Genomic DNA, 19,659 nt, shown 5'->3' on the forward strand with positions numbered 1-19,659 from the left:
TTGGGGTCAGTAAACCCTATGGCCAAACTGGGCCGCATGTTCATATTATAGATGTAGAAATGCAGCCGCAACACGCTCATGTGAAACCGTCCTTCCTGCCATTGTTTCTGTCAGACTGCAGAGTATTCTCTCCTAGAAGCACTGCTTGAGGGAAGAACGTCTGCATTGTCACTAGACAGGACATCATACGGTGACAACTCAGGCCCCAGGGGATTGCTGTACAATCTCCGTCACGCAGCTCTGCCATGTGCATGGGGCCTTACAGTAAATAGTCAGCTTCATCTGTAGCTTGTTGTTCCAGAGTTTTGTAACATTAATTTGCTTCAGGCATACTAAACTTGTTCAGTAACCCAGACCTGGCACCTATGGAAAATCAAAAGTGCGTCACGTAACTTAAAGGGGTTGTCTCACAACAGCTCTTTATTTTAAAAGTGTCCAAATCAACAAATTTATTGTGCCTGCATGAGCTTTTATTGAAAATTTGCTCACTTTGACCTATGACCTATCAACTCCTTCACCTCTCTCTGCTTTGACTCTTTGTATTGCCAGATTGGTGGCCAAGGTGTAAAAAAAGTCTACCCTACATGTGTATTGGTGACCCAGTAGTCAAAAGCCATTGTAATATGTGTTTAGGTTATATTACTGTTCCATGTGTTTCTGTAGTGGCCTGGCAGGTCCACCAGAACATTCACATCAACACCTGCCCTGTCCCACCTGTCTATGCGCCTGCCTTGGGCATAGAAGGTGCTATACGTCGGAGAAATCCTGTTTCTCCCCCTTTTCTAAGCCTAGAGCTAACTTCTAGTGTTAGCGGGTTGCCTATTGACTAATTGTCAAGTTCACATTGATTGGAGCAGAGGCCAGGGCGGGAAGAATTCAAAGAGAGCCCCCATGCAGAGTGGGAGGAGAGAAGAAAAGTGCAGGAACTGAAAGGAGAGAAAGGGGAGAAGAGTGAGTGAGCCGAGGGGCAGTTGGAGTTAGGCATTGGAGGGGAGAGGTCATGAGAGTTTTGGCTGCAGCAAGTCATGTTGGAGGAGGAGGTGTTCGTGCAGAAAAGAAAGCGGGATTATTACTAGTCTTCCCGAGGGTTAGCGAGGTCCCTTTCCGCTCCCTTGGTGTTCTACAGCAGAGAGGAGGAGAAAATATCTGAGATCGGTCTTCCACTAAGACAGTGAGTTTAAAGCTACACGGTGAAACCAAAGCCAGGATTAGTCTAGTGATCACCCTAAACTCTACTTCACCTACACCCTGCTTAAATCCACTCATCCTTTCAGATAGAGAAACTAGTGAGGAATTGTCTTAAATCAGCTTCAGTGAAAGTGAAAGGAAAGGAGAGAGCGTTGAAGTCAATTGCTATTCAAATCAATACTTCAGTTGTTTTCATTGCATTCAATTCACTGCGTCCTGCTATTCCTGACTGTATCATCACCAAGTGATGCATTGAAAGTGTTGTGTGTTCTACTGTACAAATACCAGCTTAGTGAATCTGTGTGCTCCCAAATTACTACACAAGCTACCGGACTCGTCTCAATTATTTCATCGGCATTCCATTCTGAGGGTGCAGGTTGGAGTACTGGCGTCACCCGTGACAAAACAGGCCCTCCTGTTAAAGGGGTTGTCCCGCGGCAGCAAGTGGGTCTATACACTTCTGTATGGCCATAATAATGCACTTTGTAATGTACATTGTGCATTAATTATGAGCCATACAGAAGTTATAAAAAGTTTTATACTTACCTGCTCCGTTGCTGGCGTCCTCGTTCCCATGGAGCCGACTAATTTTCGCCCTCCGATGGCCAAATTAGCCACGCTTGCGCAGTCCGGGTCTTCTGCAGTCTTCTATGGGGCCGCTCGTGTAGAATGCCGGCTCCGTGTAGCTCCGCCCCGTCACGTGCCGATTCCAGCCAATCAGGAGGCTGGAATCGGCAATGGACCACACAGAAGCCCTGCGGTCCACGGAGACAGAGGATCCCGGCGGCCATCTTCAGCAGGTAAGTATGAAGACGCCGGACCGCCGGGATTCAGGTAAGCGCTGTGCGGGTTGTTTTTTTAACCCCTGCATCGGGGTTGTCTCGCGCCGAACGGGGGGGGGGGGGGGTTAAAAAAAAAAAAAACCCGTTTCGGCGCGGGACAACCCCTTTAAGCATACCACGGTACATTATTTTGGCAACCGTGTGACCGCTGAGCAGGGTATTGTTATCATCATCGTCAGAAGAGGCTACACAGTCACTCATGACAATCTACCTACAAGCCCTCATTTTGGGGTGCTGAGCTCAGCCGTTGCATTTCCAGTAACCAGGGCAATAGCTTGGAGCAAGGTTCCTTTCTAGGGTAGTAAGTAGTTCATTAATTGTCATGTTCAAAGTAATTTGGTTACTTGCCCTTTAAATGAAGAAATAATAGACTAAAAAAGAGTCAGGTGCTCAGTGGCTTACAGTCTGGTATATGGCACCCTGCACTTATGTTAAAGAGAAAGAGCCTTCAGATGCATATAAAGTTCTCTTTTTAACAGTCCTATTTACAATTTTAAAGGTCCAGTAACATTGGGCACAAGGCGTTAGGTCTGTATATACTGTATATACATTCTTAATGCAGCAGAAAAGGCTAAATCAATTGGGAGGATGGAGATTAGGCAGCTGGGACTGCTTTGTGATGTTTTACTGCGCTGGTGCCAAATGTTATTGGCTTCTTCTAATTGTAAGTAGGGCTATTAAAAAGAGAAATGTAGATGTATCTGAAGGTTCTGGGCCGTGTGTACACGTTCTCATTTACATAGATGCAAAATGCAAGCAAGATACCAGATTGGATTTTCCTAATTTGAGGTCTTTTGACGCCATTTCAGTATCCGTAATACCCCAATGTGAGGAATCTTAAGGACGCAATGAAGTTAACGGGAGGGTTTGCACTGCTCTCTGCTCCTGTGGAATCACCATGAGTTGGACAATGGAGACTGGTCACAAAGGTGGTGAGAATCTGACTTTTTAACCTTTAAATGAAGGACATTATAATGTTTCACTGTAGACGTTTCTTGAGTGGTCTCTTTAGGCAATGAGCCAGTTAGCCTCCCTCTTCACCCACATAGGAGTCCCTTTGACATTGGGTGTAGACACCGCGTTACTGCATGTTTTCCACCACATAAATTGGTTGTTGACAATGGTGATCTTGGCCCTGAACAATTGCCCAACCATTGAGTTGCAGAGGAAGTTCTGTTGAAAGTGAGAGAGAATGCTTTGGTAGGGAAACATGGGTAAACTGCAGTCCGGTCATTTGGGGCATATGCCTGAGCAAAACAACTTCCCGAACGGAGATCCCTAAATGAGCTGTGTCCGAGTAATGGCCTAAGAGGTGGGACAAGAGGGGGTAATGGATAGCAGGCAGCCAGGCTTCAGACTGAATGGAGATATGAACCAGTGGGATCTGAGGCTGCCGTTGCACATGTTCTTTTTGTCAGGTCCCCTAAGCTGCCCAGGAGGTGAGCAGCATGGTATAGTGACAGGCATGCTAATTTCAGTGGTGTGTCACACCGATCCGTTTAATGATTTTGCAAATCTTTCTTTTGCAACTTTGCAGGGTTGGATTGGAGAGGAGTCCAATAAACCACATACAAGCACGCTTCCTTCGTCCTTCTCCTTCCTTCAGATGCTGATTGGCAAGTCCTTCTTGTTACTGTGCATTACACTGTTCGGGCAGATTAGGGGACCTGACAAGTTCCCTTTAAGCTCGTTAAAACAAGTAAAACTAAGTTCTGTTTGACACCAAGTCATTTGTTCATTTGTGTTCAGACCTTCACCTTATTTCCACGCCATCTCAAAAGAAGCTGCGGCCTGAGAACACTCTGGGCTTCTGTGGGGCTGTGCCCACCTCACCCCTTGGGCGCTGGCCTCTGCTTAAAGGCAGGCACAGGATAGCAGTGGGTGCACATGGCTCAACAAAGTGCTGTCTCCCCAAGTCTTCCTATGCATCAGTCAGACCACTGCTCTGCATTTCTTTTCATCTTGCAATATCTGTATTTTTACAGGACATCTACAGATAGATATCATCCTGCAGATGCTGTGAATTGCTTATGAAATAAGAAAACAGAGTCTATTTTAATGGAGGGCAGCAATGTCACTATTATCTGATTAATATACAGGACAGAGACAGAAGCAATCCTGCACTCTAGCGGTTCAGGGCTCACGTCACACTGTAGCTCCTCCTGTCAGTGTATGAGAAGCAGGAAGGGAGGGAGCGCGGCACAGACACCGAGGACAGGGCAGGGTAATATGAGCCAGCATGTCCACAATTGCACAGCTGGTGGACGTAACCTATGACAACCATTTCAAACAGTGAGAGCCCTATTGATTTTGCATTGGCAGATTAATTACAGTATTTAGCCAATGACAGCCAGCACTTCCAGGAGGCAGGAATTTTCAATCCTTGACCAGAAGAGATGAAGAAGACGAGTTCCGGGGACGAGAGGAAGCTGCAGCAGAGCCCCCACCTGAAAAATATTTCAAGCCTCCACCCAAATATCCTTGCATGTGGTGCTACAAAGTTGTGCGACTTGTAGCGCTACAAAATCGCGGTATTGCCGCAAGAGGACGCAGCGATATCGCACGGTGCAGCGATGCAATATCGTTGTGATGTTCTCACGGTGATGCCCGTGTGAAGGAGGCCTTAGGGTTATTTTCTAGATTTGTTCCTGACAGTCAAAATCTGAGCAAAAAGTTGGAAGCAGCACCCAAAACTGTGTAAGAAATACAAACATTTTGTCCAAAAAAAAAAAAACTAAATTTTTTTAGTAACGCAGTGCACTGATGCCATTTTGAAGTAAATGTATTTAGTAATATTTAGTCCGCCTGCACACGGTAGAGCCAGATTCCAGTTGTGTATGACCACAGCGGATTCTTGCAGCAGATTACAGCTCTGACCACAGCCGGTGACCCTGCGTACCTGCTTTCTTTCATCGGGCATACATAGTAGAGATTTTTTTTTAAATGTTTTTTTTTTCCTTCTAGGTGTCAAATAAAGCACAGAGTTGGGATTATACACCTCACTTCACTTTTTGTTTTATGGATAATGCAAGCAAAAACAATATGCGTTTCGAGGCACAAGCCTCTTCTTCAGTAATGCTGGAAGGTGCATTTCTGAAGAAGAGGCTTGTGCCTCAAAACACATCTTTTTGGTAGTATTATCCATAAAATAGAGAAGTCAGGTTAATATTTTCAGCTTTGTGCTTCTCTCAACACCTAAAAGTTTGTGCCGCACCACAGTCCATGTGGTATCAGGTGGCTTGGCTTGATTCATGCTCTATATTAAAACAGCCCCATAGTGAAACATCATCCCATTGCTGGAGGAAGAAAGCCAAGAGTGGTGAGAGGAATAGTGCTATATAGGAAATGTTGTATTCCGAGGACCACTCAAGAGCCAGAAGTGTAAGTAGGAGAGAAAGAAGCATGACCATAGTTTCTGGAAAAAAATGTTTTTTGGATGGCTGGACAATCCCTTTGATATTTTCATGAATGAAGGCTAATTACAGGGGTGTCTGTCATGAGACAGCAAATTTAAAACGATTCTGTCACTAAACATGGGGCAGCCTGAACCTGCAGCAAATATGTGCATTATCCCTTTGCATGTTTTATAGCGTTCCTGACCCACATCACCGGCCACTCACTAGCCAAGCCAGAAACCTACTGCACACTAATGAGGGGCAAACACGCGAAACAGCTATCTGTGTATGGATTCTGGCTTGGATTTCAATGCCCAGTCAATGTTACAAGGCTTGTATAAAGAGTCTAACATTGACTTGCAGGAATGCTGCCTTCCAATAGGTGGCAGTGCAGATGTATTGCTCTATCTCCCTAATTTGCATATTACCCAGAGGAGCATGAATGGCCTTATAAGTCTCCTCACTCACCTTCTAGGTGCTCTCCTTAAGGAGAAAGGATAGCGTTTCTGTCCCACGTCACAGGCCTCTCACCAGCTAAGCCAGAAACGTCCTGCACACAGATGAGGGGCAAACACCCGAAACAGCTGCCCTTGTATGGATTCTGGCTTGGCTTTCATATCCCAATCATGGCTACAAGGCTTGTATAAAGAGTCTAACATTGACTTGCAGGAATACAGCCTTCCACTATGTGGCGCTGCAGAGGTATTGTTCCATCTCCCTTTTTTTTTTTATTCTGAATTGCTATGCTGTTTCAGAATAAACGTACTTTGAGGTTCGACTCAGAAGTCCGAGTCATGCAGGCGGGCCACACCGCTCTCTCGCCTTTTGTGTATATATGGGAAGAGAGCTGTCCATCTGCATGATGCAGGTGGGGAGAGGCCAGCCTGGCCCCTCTCCATGACTCAGAGCTGAGGTCCAAGTCAAACTAAACTTTAAAAGTCCGTTCCTTCTGAAGAACCGCAGCAGTAATGAGTATACCTGTCTTTGGTTCATGCCGTCCGTGGTTTGGGCAGCATGTATCCGGTGACAGAATCCCTTTAATATCTCTAATGATGCAAACAATGCTCAGGAAACAGACTGTATATGTACAGAATAAACAGGACGATTGACCTTTACTGAAGTAACTAAGTACATACAATTAGGAGAACTCTGTAAATCGGCCAGAAACCAGAGGTACTCATAAGACGCCATGCAGATGACTGTGCGAATACCTCCATCATGACAAGAGACTGACAAGTGTCTAATGACTATACACCTGCCAAGTGTACAAGTGACCTTCACAGCGCAATCCCCACTTAGCATGTGATACCGCAGGACAGGTTGACAGCACACTCTCCACAAATCTAATCCCCTGGCTGTCACTGCGTCGAGGAACAAGCTACATTTTTTAACAAGGTGGGGTGAATGTGCAAATTCGGATACATTTCAGGTGACAATAACGCCTGCCGGTTTTAGACATATTGTATCAGACATCAATCCACAGTAGCGTTTGTTTCATTACAGAACTGCAGCTTTTCCTTATACAATAGATGTCTGATGCATCGTAGAAGAATGGAAGGAAGCCATGCATTATATTATGCCCAAAAATAATTAGAATATTTCAGTACTTTAGCCAGTGGGATATCGGTCATCATTAGTTAATTGGCTGGGGTCTACTGCTTGGGACCCCAGCCAATCAGCTGATAGAGCGCCAGCGGCACGACACACAAGGCTAAGGAGAGGAAGCTTCTGTACTGACCCCCGTGTAGTGGCCAGCACTGGTATTACAGATGCAGCTCCAAGTAAAATCAATAAGAGTTGCGCCTGCAATTACCAGCACCGGCCACTACAGAGAGGCAGAGCTGACTGCTTTCAGTAGATGCCTGATCAGTTGATCGGCCAGGGTCCCAAGCAGTTGACCCCAGCTGATTAACTACTGATGACCTTTTCTGAGGATAGGTCATCAATAGTATTTTTTCTGGAAAACCCCTTAAACCCCTTTCAGTTTCTGCTTGAGACCACCACCGTTCTAACATACAATAGGAGGTCCTGGACCGCCAACATTTTCCTAACTCCTGATATATTCCACTTCCATGTTTACCAATACTGTAGCAACCACTGCAGATCACCTCTCTATGCATGTTCTCACCACCCATTAAAGCGAACCTGTCACACTGCGCAAGCAGAATTATCTGTGGGCATGATGTAAGAGCAGGAGGAGCTCAGCAAATTAATATATAGTTTCATGGGGAAAGATTCAGTATAGCTTATATTTCATTTATTTCTTATCATTCTGGCCTTTGGAGTCCGATGGGCGGCTATTAAATAACAGCTGAGAGCTGCCTCTGATTGGTCCCTGCGCTCAGCCAATCAGAGACAGCACTCACTCACCCATTCATGAATTCCTGAATGGGTGAGTGAGAGCTGCCTCTGATTGGCTTAGGGCTGTGACCAATCAGAGGCAGCCTATTCAGCAGGCGGGAATTTTAAATCCCTGCCTGCTGAATACTACACAAAGCAGTTTAGGAGAACTGCCGGACGGACGCGGCTGAACTCCGGCTGCAGCAAAAAGGTGAGTATACATTTTTTTTTTATTTTTACACATTTTCAGGATGCTTTTCAGGGAAGGGCTTATATTTTTAGCCCTTCCCCGAAAATTCATACAGCGCTTGCCGGCAGCCCATTGCTTTCAATGGAGTCGGCTGAATTCAATGGGCAAACATAGTTCTCCTCTGCCACTGCTGTGCCACAGATGTGGCAGAAGATAGCAGGCAGCACTCGTTTGATCAGGCCCTTTCGTCAGCCTCGGTCACGCGATTTGTGGATGCGCATCGGTTATGCGATTCGCAAACCGCGCGAAAAAACGCCCGTGTGACTGAGGCCTAAGAGTGATATGAAACCAACCTGGATTGTCCCTTTCCTCCTCAGGGGCTCCATAGAAGCTATATGGACTGTCTCTATGGCACATACACTTTAATTTATCATACTTGATTTAGCAAAAAGAAGCATCTCACATCGATGCCCTAATTAAAATAGTGAATCATAGCTGTATTCTGAGCATAGCTGTATTATGTTCATTACCTCATTACTATGTGAGAACGTTTCAGCAGTGTTCATACTGTCATCTATAAGTCTTACCTACAGAAGTCAATTATATAATGGACCAGAGGATTTCTGCACCAAACTACAACCTACTACCCATCTACCAACTGATTTCCGATACCAAAGCTGCGCATGAAGTTATAAAGCATTCTTACAGGAGTTCAAAAAAGGTCTGAACTTTTGCCCAGAATTTGGTATTGCAGCTCAGCCAGACTCTCTTGAATGCGGCTAAGCTTCAATACAAGGAACAACCCACAGACAAGAGTGACGACATTCCTGGAAAATAAGCTGACTCTTTTTTCCTTATTGAGACCAACTGAAAGCCCAGAGTACAATCAAGCCTAGTATTTGGCACTCAAAGAAGACGACAGCCTTCCAATGAAAAACAACATATGCCAAATGATTTGCATGGATGTTCATCAGATGTCTGCAAGTATGGTAAGCAGTCAGCGCAGGGGTGCCCAACTTTTTCTGGTCTGAGGGTTACATTGCCATACTGAACCACTTCCAAGAGCTGCAAGGGTATTCCCATCTGAGACATTTATGGTATATCCTATGTATAAGACACAATAAATCAAAGTAAGTTCCACTTCCAGGACGCCCTCCCATTGGGAGAATGGGGGTCAATTTACACCCAATCAGCACTCCAGAGAGGAAGAGACAATGCCTGTGGCTCTCTCCATTGTAGATGATGGAGGTCGAGGTAATGGCTTGGCATTTCATAAGCCCTATAAACTACAACGGAAGGGGCTGCATTCATACACAAAGTCTAACTCATATACATATTTATTCTATTAATATATAGGGGATCCAGACATGACTACACAGTGCACCCTTTGTACTTGTCCTAATATATAGGGGACCCAGATATGACTACACAGTGCACCCTTAGTACTTGCCCTAATATGTAGGGACACAGGCATGGCTACACAATGCACTCTTAGTAATTGTCCTAATATATAGGGGACCCAAACATGGCTACACAGTGCATCCCTAGTACTTTTACCCCCTACATCCAATCAGTGGCCCGAACCTGTCAGCTGCACCTCAAGAACATCTCAAGAATCCGCTCTTTTCTCACCATAGACACGCTGAAAACGCTTATTGTTGCCCTCATCCACTCACGGCTCGACTATTGCAACTCATTGCTGATCGGCCTCCCCTGCACCAGACACTACCCTCTCCAGTCCATCCTGAATGCGGCAGCCAGGCTCATCTTCCTGTCCAGCCGCTACTCAGATGCCTCTGCCCTGTGCCGGTCACTGCACTGGCTGCCCGTTAAATATAGAATTCAATTTAAACTTATTACCTTAATCCACAAAGCCCCCCACAGTGCAGCGCCCCCCTATATTGCTTCCCTCATCTCCATCCATCACCCAGCCCGGGCTCTCCGCTCTGCAAACGAAACTAGACTGCACACCCCTCTAATTCGAACGTCTCACTCCCGCCTCCAAGACTTCTCCAGAGCAGCACCAGTCCTCTGGAATGCACTACCAAAGAACATCCGGGCAATCCAGGACTCGAAAAACTTCAGGCGTGCTCTAAAGACGCACCTCTTCAGGGATGCATACCGCATTCCCTAAACAAACCTCTCTGTACTCCGCCTGATAACATGCTCCCTGACCTACTGACCGAAATCCCTGCTAGCCATCATAAACCGCTCCTGTAGTCATATTGATCCTGCCGTCGCATAGCTAAATGTCTGACTGTTGTCTGTATATAGCATCCCTCACTCTCCATCACGCGATACTGTGCACACCTCCAGCCATTTTACCTTCTGTATCACCCCACTACTTGTAGTATGTAAGCTCGTTGGAGCAGGACCCTCACCCCTATTGTTTCCACCAACTGATTACGATTGTAACCGTGGTTCTGTAATTTTTTGTACTTTTGTCTTTCTGTATTCCCCCTGTCTATGTAAGCGCTGCGGAATATGTTGGCGCTATACAAATAAAGTTTATTATTATTATTATTACTTGTCCCACTATATAGGGACCCAGTTAGTACTTGCCTTAAGATATGGGGAACCCAGACATGACAACACAGTGCACCCTTAGTACTTGCCCTAATATATCGGGACCCAGACATGGTTACACAGCACACCCTTAGTACTTGCCCTAATATATAGGAGACCCAGGCATGGCTACAAAGTGCACCCTTAGTACTTGCCCTAATATATAGGGGACCCAGACATGGGTACACAGCGCACCCTTAGTACTTGTCCTAATATATAGGGGACCCAGACATGGCTACACAGTGCATCCTCAGTACTTGTCCTAATATATAGGGGAGCGAACATAACTACACAGTGCATCCTTAGTACTTGTCCTACTATATAGGGACCCAGACATGACTACACAGTGCACTCTTACTACTTGCCTTAATACATGGGGAACCCAGACATGACTACACAATGCATCCTTAGTACTTATCCTAATATATTAGGACCCAGACGTTGGTTACACAGTACACCCTTAGTACTTGCCCAGACATGACTACACAGTGCACACTTAGTACTTGCCCTAATGTATAGGGACCCAGACATGACTACACAGGGCACCCTTAGTACTTGCCCTCATATATAGGGACTCAGACATGACTACATAGTGCACCCTTAGTACTTGTCCTAATATATAGGGGACCCAGACATGTCTACACAGTACACACTTAGTATTTGTCCTAATATATTGGAGACTGAGACATGGCTACACAGTGCACCCTTAATACTTGTCCTAATATATAGGTGACCCAGATATGACTACACAGTACACCCTTAGTACTTGCCCAGACATGGCTACACAGCACACACTTAGTACTTGCCCTAATGTATAGGGACCCAGACATGACTACACAGTGCACACTTAGTACTTGCCCTCATATATAGGGACTCAGACATGACTACACAGTGCACCCTTAGTACTTGTACTAATATATAGGGACCCAAACATGGCTACACAGTGCACCCTTGGTAGTTGTCCTAATATATAGGGGACCCAGACATGTCTACACAGTGCACACTTAGTATTTGTCCTAATATATTGGAGACTGAGACATGGCTACACAGTACACCCTTAGTACTTGTCCTAATATATAGGTGACCCAGATATGACTACACAGTACACCTTTAGTACTTGTCCTAATATATTGGAGACCCAGACATGGCTACACAGTGCACCCTTAGTACTTGCCCTAAAATATTGGGACCCAGACATGGTTACACAGTGCACCCTTAGTACTTGTCCTAATATATAGGGACCCAGACATGGCTACAAAGTGCACCCTTAGTACTTGCCCTAATATATTGGGACCCAGACATGGTTACACAGTGCACCCTTAGTACTTGTCCTAATATACAGGGGACCCAGACATGGCTACACAATGCTTAGTACTGGTCCTTTCCTGTTTCCCGGTTAGGTGCCACTCCTCTTCACTCAGACATGGAGACTGCATGTGAGCAGCCACTCATAAATATTTCTGTGTCCAGATGATTCGGACAGCATGGAATGGGGCATTGCAGGCAGCATGTGGCCCCAGGCTGTATGTTGTGCCCCCTAACTTAGCGGCTTCCCCAGTGATTCTATATAATTGTGGAGATTTCCTGCATTGAGACCCCCAGATCACAACTCCCTCAATGATCAGTTTTGCAGTCTAAAAATGAGTTATATAAAGCAAACAAGTTTTACGTCAAAATTAGAAATACCACTATTCATTATTATATGGTTTAAGAAGAACGCATGATGTACACCACTAAATCACAGGGGCAACAGTTATAAAATTGCTGTTGAAGTCTGATCATTTGGTATGGACTGTAGCATTTCCTCTCAGTACTGAACTTCTACTTGCTTCATACCAAACATTATCTAGTTTTCACATTCCTAGGACAACTTTTACATAGCCCCAGCAGCGGGCTGTTAATACTGGAGGAATCGGCTTTTGGCCGTACATTTGCCCTTTTAGCGGCTGCTGCACAGAATATGAAACAATACATGTTGGCCTTTCAAATGACGGACCATCCAAGTGGTCGCTGGATCTGCCCCAGCAAGTGTAGCTTTCCATTCAGGCTTATGGAGGGGTGTCACATATGACTGAATAGGGCAAATAGAAATAGGTTGTCTCCATAAGAGTTTCTTTGGGATTGGGTCTCATATTGCTGTAAACTAGCTGCAGTTGAAACGTTGTCCACCATCCTTGAAGAATGGTACGAGCATTTTGCTGTAATATCGCCCTTCAACCAGAAGAAGCTTGTAGCTATGTTCTGCATCCGGTGGAGGTGGTTTTGGCTGCATGTGGTTTACCGCAGTGTAGAACCTTAACCTTAAAGTAGTAATATATGCAGTAAAAGTGAAGCAAATATGGGGAAGAAAACATGTCATCATGTCATACGAGTCATGTAATCTGTGCCTTACCTTTAGCTTTTCATAACGATCACTTAATGAAGCCACCTGATGCTCTCTGTGTCTACCAACTAATTTGCATAAGGCACAAATAAGCTGATCGTCTACGGTACAGTACATATTAACCCTCTCATTCTCATGCTCCAGACATATAAGTCCACGAAAATGTGCATCCGGTACTGGTTCCACCAAGCGGTGACTGGTAAAAGGCTTCTTGTTAGGGTGAGTTGCACGTAGACAACGGTCACAATAAGACACTTCACAAGTGATACATGTCTTCACAGCGTCTCTTGGCGGTTCCACCTCACAGAACTGGCACGGAATCCTTTCTGTGGCCATGATTGGGATACTTTTATAGATTTTGTCTCTGTTTTCGACAGTAGGAGAATTTGGTACACTCAAGGAGGCCTTCTGAAAGCGGTCAATAATGTTTTGTAAAGTGATGTTCCGTTTCAACCCTTCCAAACCACGATGATTGAGAGAAATGACATATCTGCAAGTTGGACACTGAAAGGCTGCAACAGGTTCCACTATCGCACTGGAAGAATTCCCAGTAACCAGTATACGGTGGGCACAGCTGAAACACAGGCTATGAGCACACGGAAGCAGAAGTGGGTCCTCAAATAGCTCCAGACAAATTGGACAGGTTAGTTCTGACTCCAATGTTTCCATGTTTAGCTAAACCATTCCAGATTTAGGATATCTTGAGAGTCATCATTTTACCTAAATGAAAACACATTTTTAGTTTTGCAGAAGATCACACATTCTTACCAGTAACATACCGATCCTTGCATCTGTCTTTTAGATATATGTGCCCTGATTTACTAAGACAGGCGTTTCATTCATCTGTCTTACTATAAAGTGCACTGGATTAAGATGTGCTAAATTTATTAAGAGGTGCATCTCTTGGCAGTCCTTACACTAGAACATCAAATCTATGCCAGCTATGATCTACTGTACACTTGCCGTATAATGTACGTCGCTGTAAATTATATTAAATCTGTCAAGCTATCGGAGTCTACAACCCATGATTGGCTTGTATTACCGATCCAGCCACTACAATGTGTACGGAGCTGTCTGCTTCCAGTTCCATACACGCTGACAGCTGCCCTGAAAATAGGCGATCGGCAGAAATCCCAAGCAGCTGACCCTGGTGATCAACTATCAATGGCCTATCCTAAGAGACCCCCCGAGAACGGAGGTTGAGTCGGTCCCCAAGTGAATGGAGTGGAAGTTGTGCATTCACTTCAATGATAGCACTGGAGACTACCGAGTGGTCCAGTAGCTCCCAAGCTGAGCCTCCAGTAATCAGAGTGAGATTGCAGCTGTAATTTCCCACTGCAGTCCCGCAGCAACCACCAGAATGGAATTTAGCTCCAATCCCGGTAATTTAAGTCCTTTAGATGCCACTTTGTATGCATCCAAAAATGGAAGAAATGAAAATGTCACCTCAGTAGAGATGAGCGAGTATACTCGCTAAAGGCAATTGCTCGAGCGAGCGTTGCTTTTAGCGAGTGCCTGCCCGCTCGAGACAAAAGGTTTGGGTGCCGGCGGTGGGCAGGGAGCTGCGGGGGAGAGCGGGGAGGAACGGAGGGGAGATCTCTCTCTCCCTCTCTCCCCCCCACTCCCTCCTGCTGACAGCCGCTACTCACCCCCCCCCCCCCCCCCCCCCCCCCCGCGCGCGCTGGCACCCGAACCTTTTGTCTCGAGCGGGCAGGTACTGGCTAAAGGCAATGCTCGCTCGAGCAATTGCCTTTAGCGAGTATACTCGCTCATCTCTACACCTCAGCCCTCCTAAAGCTTCGTAGATGGAAAACTAAAAAAGTGTTGACTCTCTAAATACGGCTATGCAAAAAAAATTATTTTCTATGAAAAATTCTTCAACTTTCTCAAAGTAATAAAATGTATAAAAAAAAACAATGTAAATTTGGTGTTGCTGCAATCATAATGACCCACAAAATAAGAATAACATCATTTATACCGCATGGTCAACAGTATTCGAAAAGGAATAGAAACAACGTCAGAGTTGTGTTTTTTTGTACACCTCAGCTCCAAAAACACACGATAAAATTTTTTTTCAAAAAGTCCCATGCTTCCCAAAATGGTACAAATGAAAACGACAACTCATGCCGCAAAAATCAAGCCCTCACACAGCTCCATAGATGAGAAAAAAAAGTTATATGTCTCTGAATGTGGCGATGGAGGAAAAATAATTCTGTGATTAATATATAGATTTTGTATTGCAGAAACTGCACTGAGCGGCAGAATAAGGATAACGGAGTACTTATACCGCACTGTAAACGGATTAAAAAAACGTTTTAAAATGATGTCCATAAATATTGAGGATCTAATAAGTTCTGCTGTTACAGAAAAGAATGATTAATATTAAAAATCTGCAAGAAAATTTTAATTTATAAAAATTTTTCCTCCACTTTGCTTTAGTTTCTGTGAAGCGTCTAAAAACGGAACAAACTTTGTAAATGTGATTTTGAAAACTTTGAGAGCTACACTTTTTAAAATTGGCTGATTTATGAGTGTTTCTAATATATAGGCCTCTCAAAGTCACTTCAGAACTGAACTGGACCCTTAAAAAATAGATTTGGGATATTTTCATCAAAATTAGAAAAACTGACCATATAATGTATATACCTGAGTATTAGCCGACCCGAGTATAAGCAGAGTCAATACGTTTTACTATAAAAACTGGTGGAACATATAGACTTGAGTATAAACTGAGCTATACTCAAGTAGATACTAGGTAAGAAAAAAAAACGCAATACCCACCGTCTGTGTCCCTGGCGCGATGCTCTCTCCAGCAATGCGGTAAGCTGTTTCAGAATTCTCCCCACTGTCAACTCCCCGACTCGGCTTTTAATTTCCCCGCCATCAGCGCTGTGTGAGGAAGTGCTGTGACTGGATCGAGCACCAGCCAATCACAGCTGTCACTCAATAAACCTATCACAGCCATTCAGTGATGTCATTCATTGAATGGCTGTAAATGATTGAGCGATGGCTGTGATTGGCTGGTGCTCGATCCAATCACAGCGCTTAGTTACACAACGCTGACGGGCCAAGGAGATGCCAGCGGGGAGAAGTCTGAAGCAGCTTGCCACCCTGTCAGGGAGAGCATCGCGCCGGGGACACAGACTCCAGTTGGGAAGTGAGTATTGCGGGTTTTTTTTGTTTCTTTTTAACTCACTTGAGTATAAGCCGAGGGGGGACATTTTTAGCACATTTTTATGTGCTGAAACACTCAGCTTATACTCGAGTATATACGGTAACTTCCACGCTTTCTGATGTCCAAAGTAAATAAAAGGACATTTTCAAAATGGTACGAACATACAGCGCACATACGGTAAATGTTATTTATGAGCTCTTTTGTGCGGTATGACTATCTGTCTGACAAGCAGCAAGATTCAACGTTTGAAAATGGAAACATTTTCAACATTTTCTGTACATTTAGGATTTTGTTAAGAAATAAACGCAAAACGTATCAACCAAAATTCACCCCTGACATGAAGCACAATGTGTCATGGAAAACATTCACAGAATTACTCGCATAAGTAAAAGCATTCCAAGGTTATTACCACTTGTATAAGTAAGACATGTCAGATGTGAAAAATGGGGCCTGTCAGAAGGGCCAAAACTGGCTGCAGGGGGAAGAGGTTAACGAAAATGTGACAACAGATAGGGAAAGCATACTTCTGGAATCAATATCCATATAACAATACTAGGCAAGGTATTTCTGAAGGGTTTTTTATTGCTTTTATTTTTTTTCTTACTTCTTTTGCCGTACCTAGAGACGGGGGAAAATAAATCTCAAGTGTGGAAACTTCAGATATGAGTTGGATATTACAGTAAAAGGAAATAGATGACACTGGAAGGAAAGTGCTTCAGGTATGAATATTAAGCTTTCCATTAGTTATAAACTAAAGTTAGACTAAAGAGATACAATAGCTGTCAAACACTGAGTAACTGGAACGGATTTACATGAAAAACAGGAAAAGCAGGTTCCTGCATTTCTATTTTCTGGCAATGTGTCATGATTTTGTCCTGAAACTCAGAGAGAATAAAAATGTGTACTGGCAAAAGATAAAACTCCTATATATAAGCATCACACAAATATGACCCATGAAGGTACATAGGGGCACAATATTGGAGGCTAACGCATAAAACTATAGACATTTCAGAATCCAGCTGACTGGGTCCCCTGACGGACAAACTGACAATAGGCAGACAAATATTCTGCTGGCTAGTACTGAACCTCTTCTGAGTTACTGTGATAGCAAATACAGGGGCCATGAGCTGAAGATCTTAGGCTTCCTTGTACCAGATCTATCAATGACAAAAAGTAATCGAAAAGAGTTGGGAACCTCTGGGCTTCTGAAAAGGTGCAGTAATAAAACACCGGGGAGAAAATCTATTATTGTGTTTGTGCCACAATCCTACAATTGAAAAGTTACAAATTATGGCACACCCTACATCTGCACAATCATTTGTAACCTTTGGCTGTTATAGAGGGGTTGTCCAGGACTTTTACTATTGATGGATAGGATAGGTCATCAATAGTTGATCTGCCGGGGTCTGCCGATTGGGATCTCTGTCAATCAGATGATCACTGGGTCCGCTGTCAGTATGGACCGCGCTGGAAACAGTTACACTGTCTGAACTGCAGCAGCCTGGTTTGGTAATACAGGCACAGCTCCCATTGAATTTAATGGGAGCTGTGCCTTTATTACCAAATGGGGTTGCTGCAATGCTGGCAGCGCTATCTGCTTCCAGCACTGTCCACATGGACTTCAGGCCCAGCGATCAGCCCATTGACAGAGATCCCAACCGCGGACCCCCGCAGATCAACTGTTGATGACCTATCCTGAGCAGAAAGCAGGTAAACAATGACATATGTGGTTGTATGCGGACAATCCCCATACACTATCTTGTATGCAAGACATTGCATGCCGCAATTTTTTTTTTTGTGTGCGCATTTCTTGTGCTGTGTGTGAGAGGCACATTTAAAGTGTATGGGAGATTGGTGCTGCCTATTATACGCAGAGATGTGTGAGAGAGGCCTAAAGTTCACTGCTGGATTTACAGTCATTTACATAGAAGATACACCAAATTTCTTAAGAAGCGTGAACCTCTTAGAAAATTTGGGGCATGTTCTGTTAATGTATGTCAGTTTTACACTGCATGTGAGATGCCGGTCTAATTAAAAATCCCTTAAAATTTTTATATACAAAAAAATCATATCTTATCATATTTTATAAGCTAGTTGTGCCTGATTGCTTCTCACAATGAGATGAATGGATACCTTAGGCTATATTTCCCAGCTGCCCCATTTTTATGGAAGATACTCTCACAAAACGAATTTACAGCTTTTATGTGAATATAGTACAAATTAGGGTTTTTCCGGGAGATTTTATGGCTGTTCTTGGGTTGATCGGGGCGAGACTTAAAAGGCCCAAAAATGGGGATTCAAATATTGGGAGATATGCATTAGTAGGAGTTTTCATTTCCAGCTCCTAATGTACATGTCGGTTTTCATGTGTGAATTGCTACATGTGTTTTCTTATGTACTAATAAAAGTAGACATAGAAAGCAAACAGTTGTGGGATTAACCCTTTCCAATCCACTGTCTGACGTCTGAAGACATTATGTTTTAGGGCTGTACATCTCCAATGTTGGAAGACATCCGTCGGGGTTCTCTTACTGTATATTGCCAGCCTCTCTGCTGTCGGAGCCTATCCAATGTGTCACCTCATGCAGTACTGGCTTTGACAAGCAGATAGCGCCGTTGTATAATGACAGAAAAAAGAGTAAGCCCCCTAGGAAAACCAGGATACAAATTGGATTGGAAAGGGTTAAGATCAAAAGACGAGAAGAGATGAAGAAGGGACCTCTACATAACAGCCAATAGTCATGGCTAACTATGATTGCAATTTCCTGTTTCCAGCTACAAAAAGAAGAACTCATATGTTATAGGTGGAAAATCTACTCTCTCATATGTGTTATACCCCCTATATTGACATCCTTTTTTATTGCCCCGTAGGCTAACATTGTCTTTGCCTTACAGATTCTATGGGAGTTCAGAATGATCTCGCTTTAGTTTTGGCAGAAGTGTTATCACTAATGCTTTATAATAAAGTTATTAACAAACCAGTAAGCATTGAACGGACACCTGAATGCATCCGAGTCTTCCAGTTCACCATTTGATGCTCCAGTAATCACGGATGAGGATGTTATATGTAATGTGTAGATAAAAAAGGAGACGGAAATAATACAATATCAGAAGAAAAGTAGAATACAGAAGTATGAGACATGGAACTTAATAAAAGGATGAACGCACCACTCGTTGGAGTTCTAAACAAGTTACACCATTTTCTGGGAACATGTTCAAAGCTCTGACGTGCTTCTATCGGGCTGTTTAGAAAGAGGTGTGATTACATAGTTCTGTCTAATGTAACAGATTTGGTATTGTGCTGCGTACAGTGCTACAGTGTCACCAGGAAGGTGACCCAATTCAGCCCAACCACAATCTGACATATAGTAGAATACAATAAAGATACAATATTACCTTTTACAATGTAATATCTAAATAGAACCTCCAGTATTTATAAACACTGACAACTAATAATTTAACCCCAAAACACCAATCTGTAGATTCCAACCTGCTGCAGGAGAAGAGGTTTAAAGTCCAGAAAAAAGGCAAATGAAGGTACTGAATACGGCCCAGTAATCCAGGAGATGAAGTATTTCTAT

General features: G+C 43.9%; 1 protein-coding gene and 1 long non-coding RNA gene across 3 annotated transcripts in view; one reads left to right on the forward strand and one right to left on the reverse strand.

The window, feature by feature from the left end:
- Positions 1-19,659, reverse strand: part of LOC136580405 (probable E3 ubiquitin-protein ligase MID2) — a 284,292-nt gene that overhangs the window by 262,507 nt on the left and 2,126 nt on the right. The window contains exon 2 of the mRNA XM_066580959.1: positions 12,913-13,623. Coding sequence (XP_066437056.1) covers positions 12,913-13,572 — 660 coding nt within the window. The 5' untranslated portion in view covers positions 13,573-13,623. The remainder of the gene's footprint in view (positions 1-12,912; positions 13,624-19,659) is intronic.
- On the forward strand, positions 1,072-19,425 carry LOC136580406 (uncharacterized). Of its 2 annotated transcripts, XR_010786954.1 has the most exons (6): positions 1,072-1,171; positions 2,840-2,962; positions 8,549-8,944; positions 13,281-13,546; positions 16,701-16,797; positions 18,974-19,425. It is a non-coding gene; the product is annotated as an uncharacterized lncRNA (long non-coding RNA). The 2 variants fall into 2 exon arrangements; XR_010786955.1 differs by lacking the exons at positions 16,701-16,797; positions 18,974-19,425 and adding an exon at positions 15,147-15,207.

Source organism: Eleutherodactylus coqui, chromosome 10 (assembly GCF_035609145.1).
Source record: "Eleutherodactylus coqui strain aEleCoq1 chromosome 10, aEleCoq1.hap1, whole genome shotgun sequence".
NCBI classification, from domain to species: domain Eukaryota; kingdom Metazoa; phylum Chordata; class Amphibia; order Anura; family Eleutherodactylidae; genus Eleutherodactylus; species Eleutherodactylus coqui.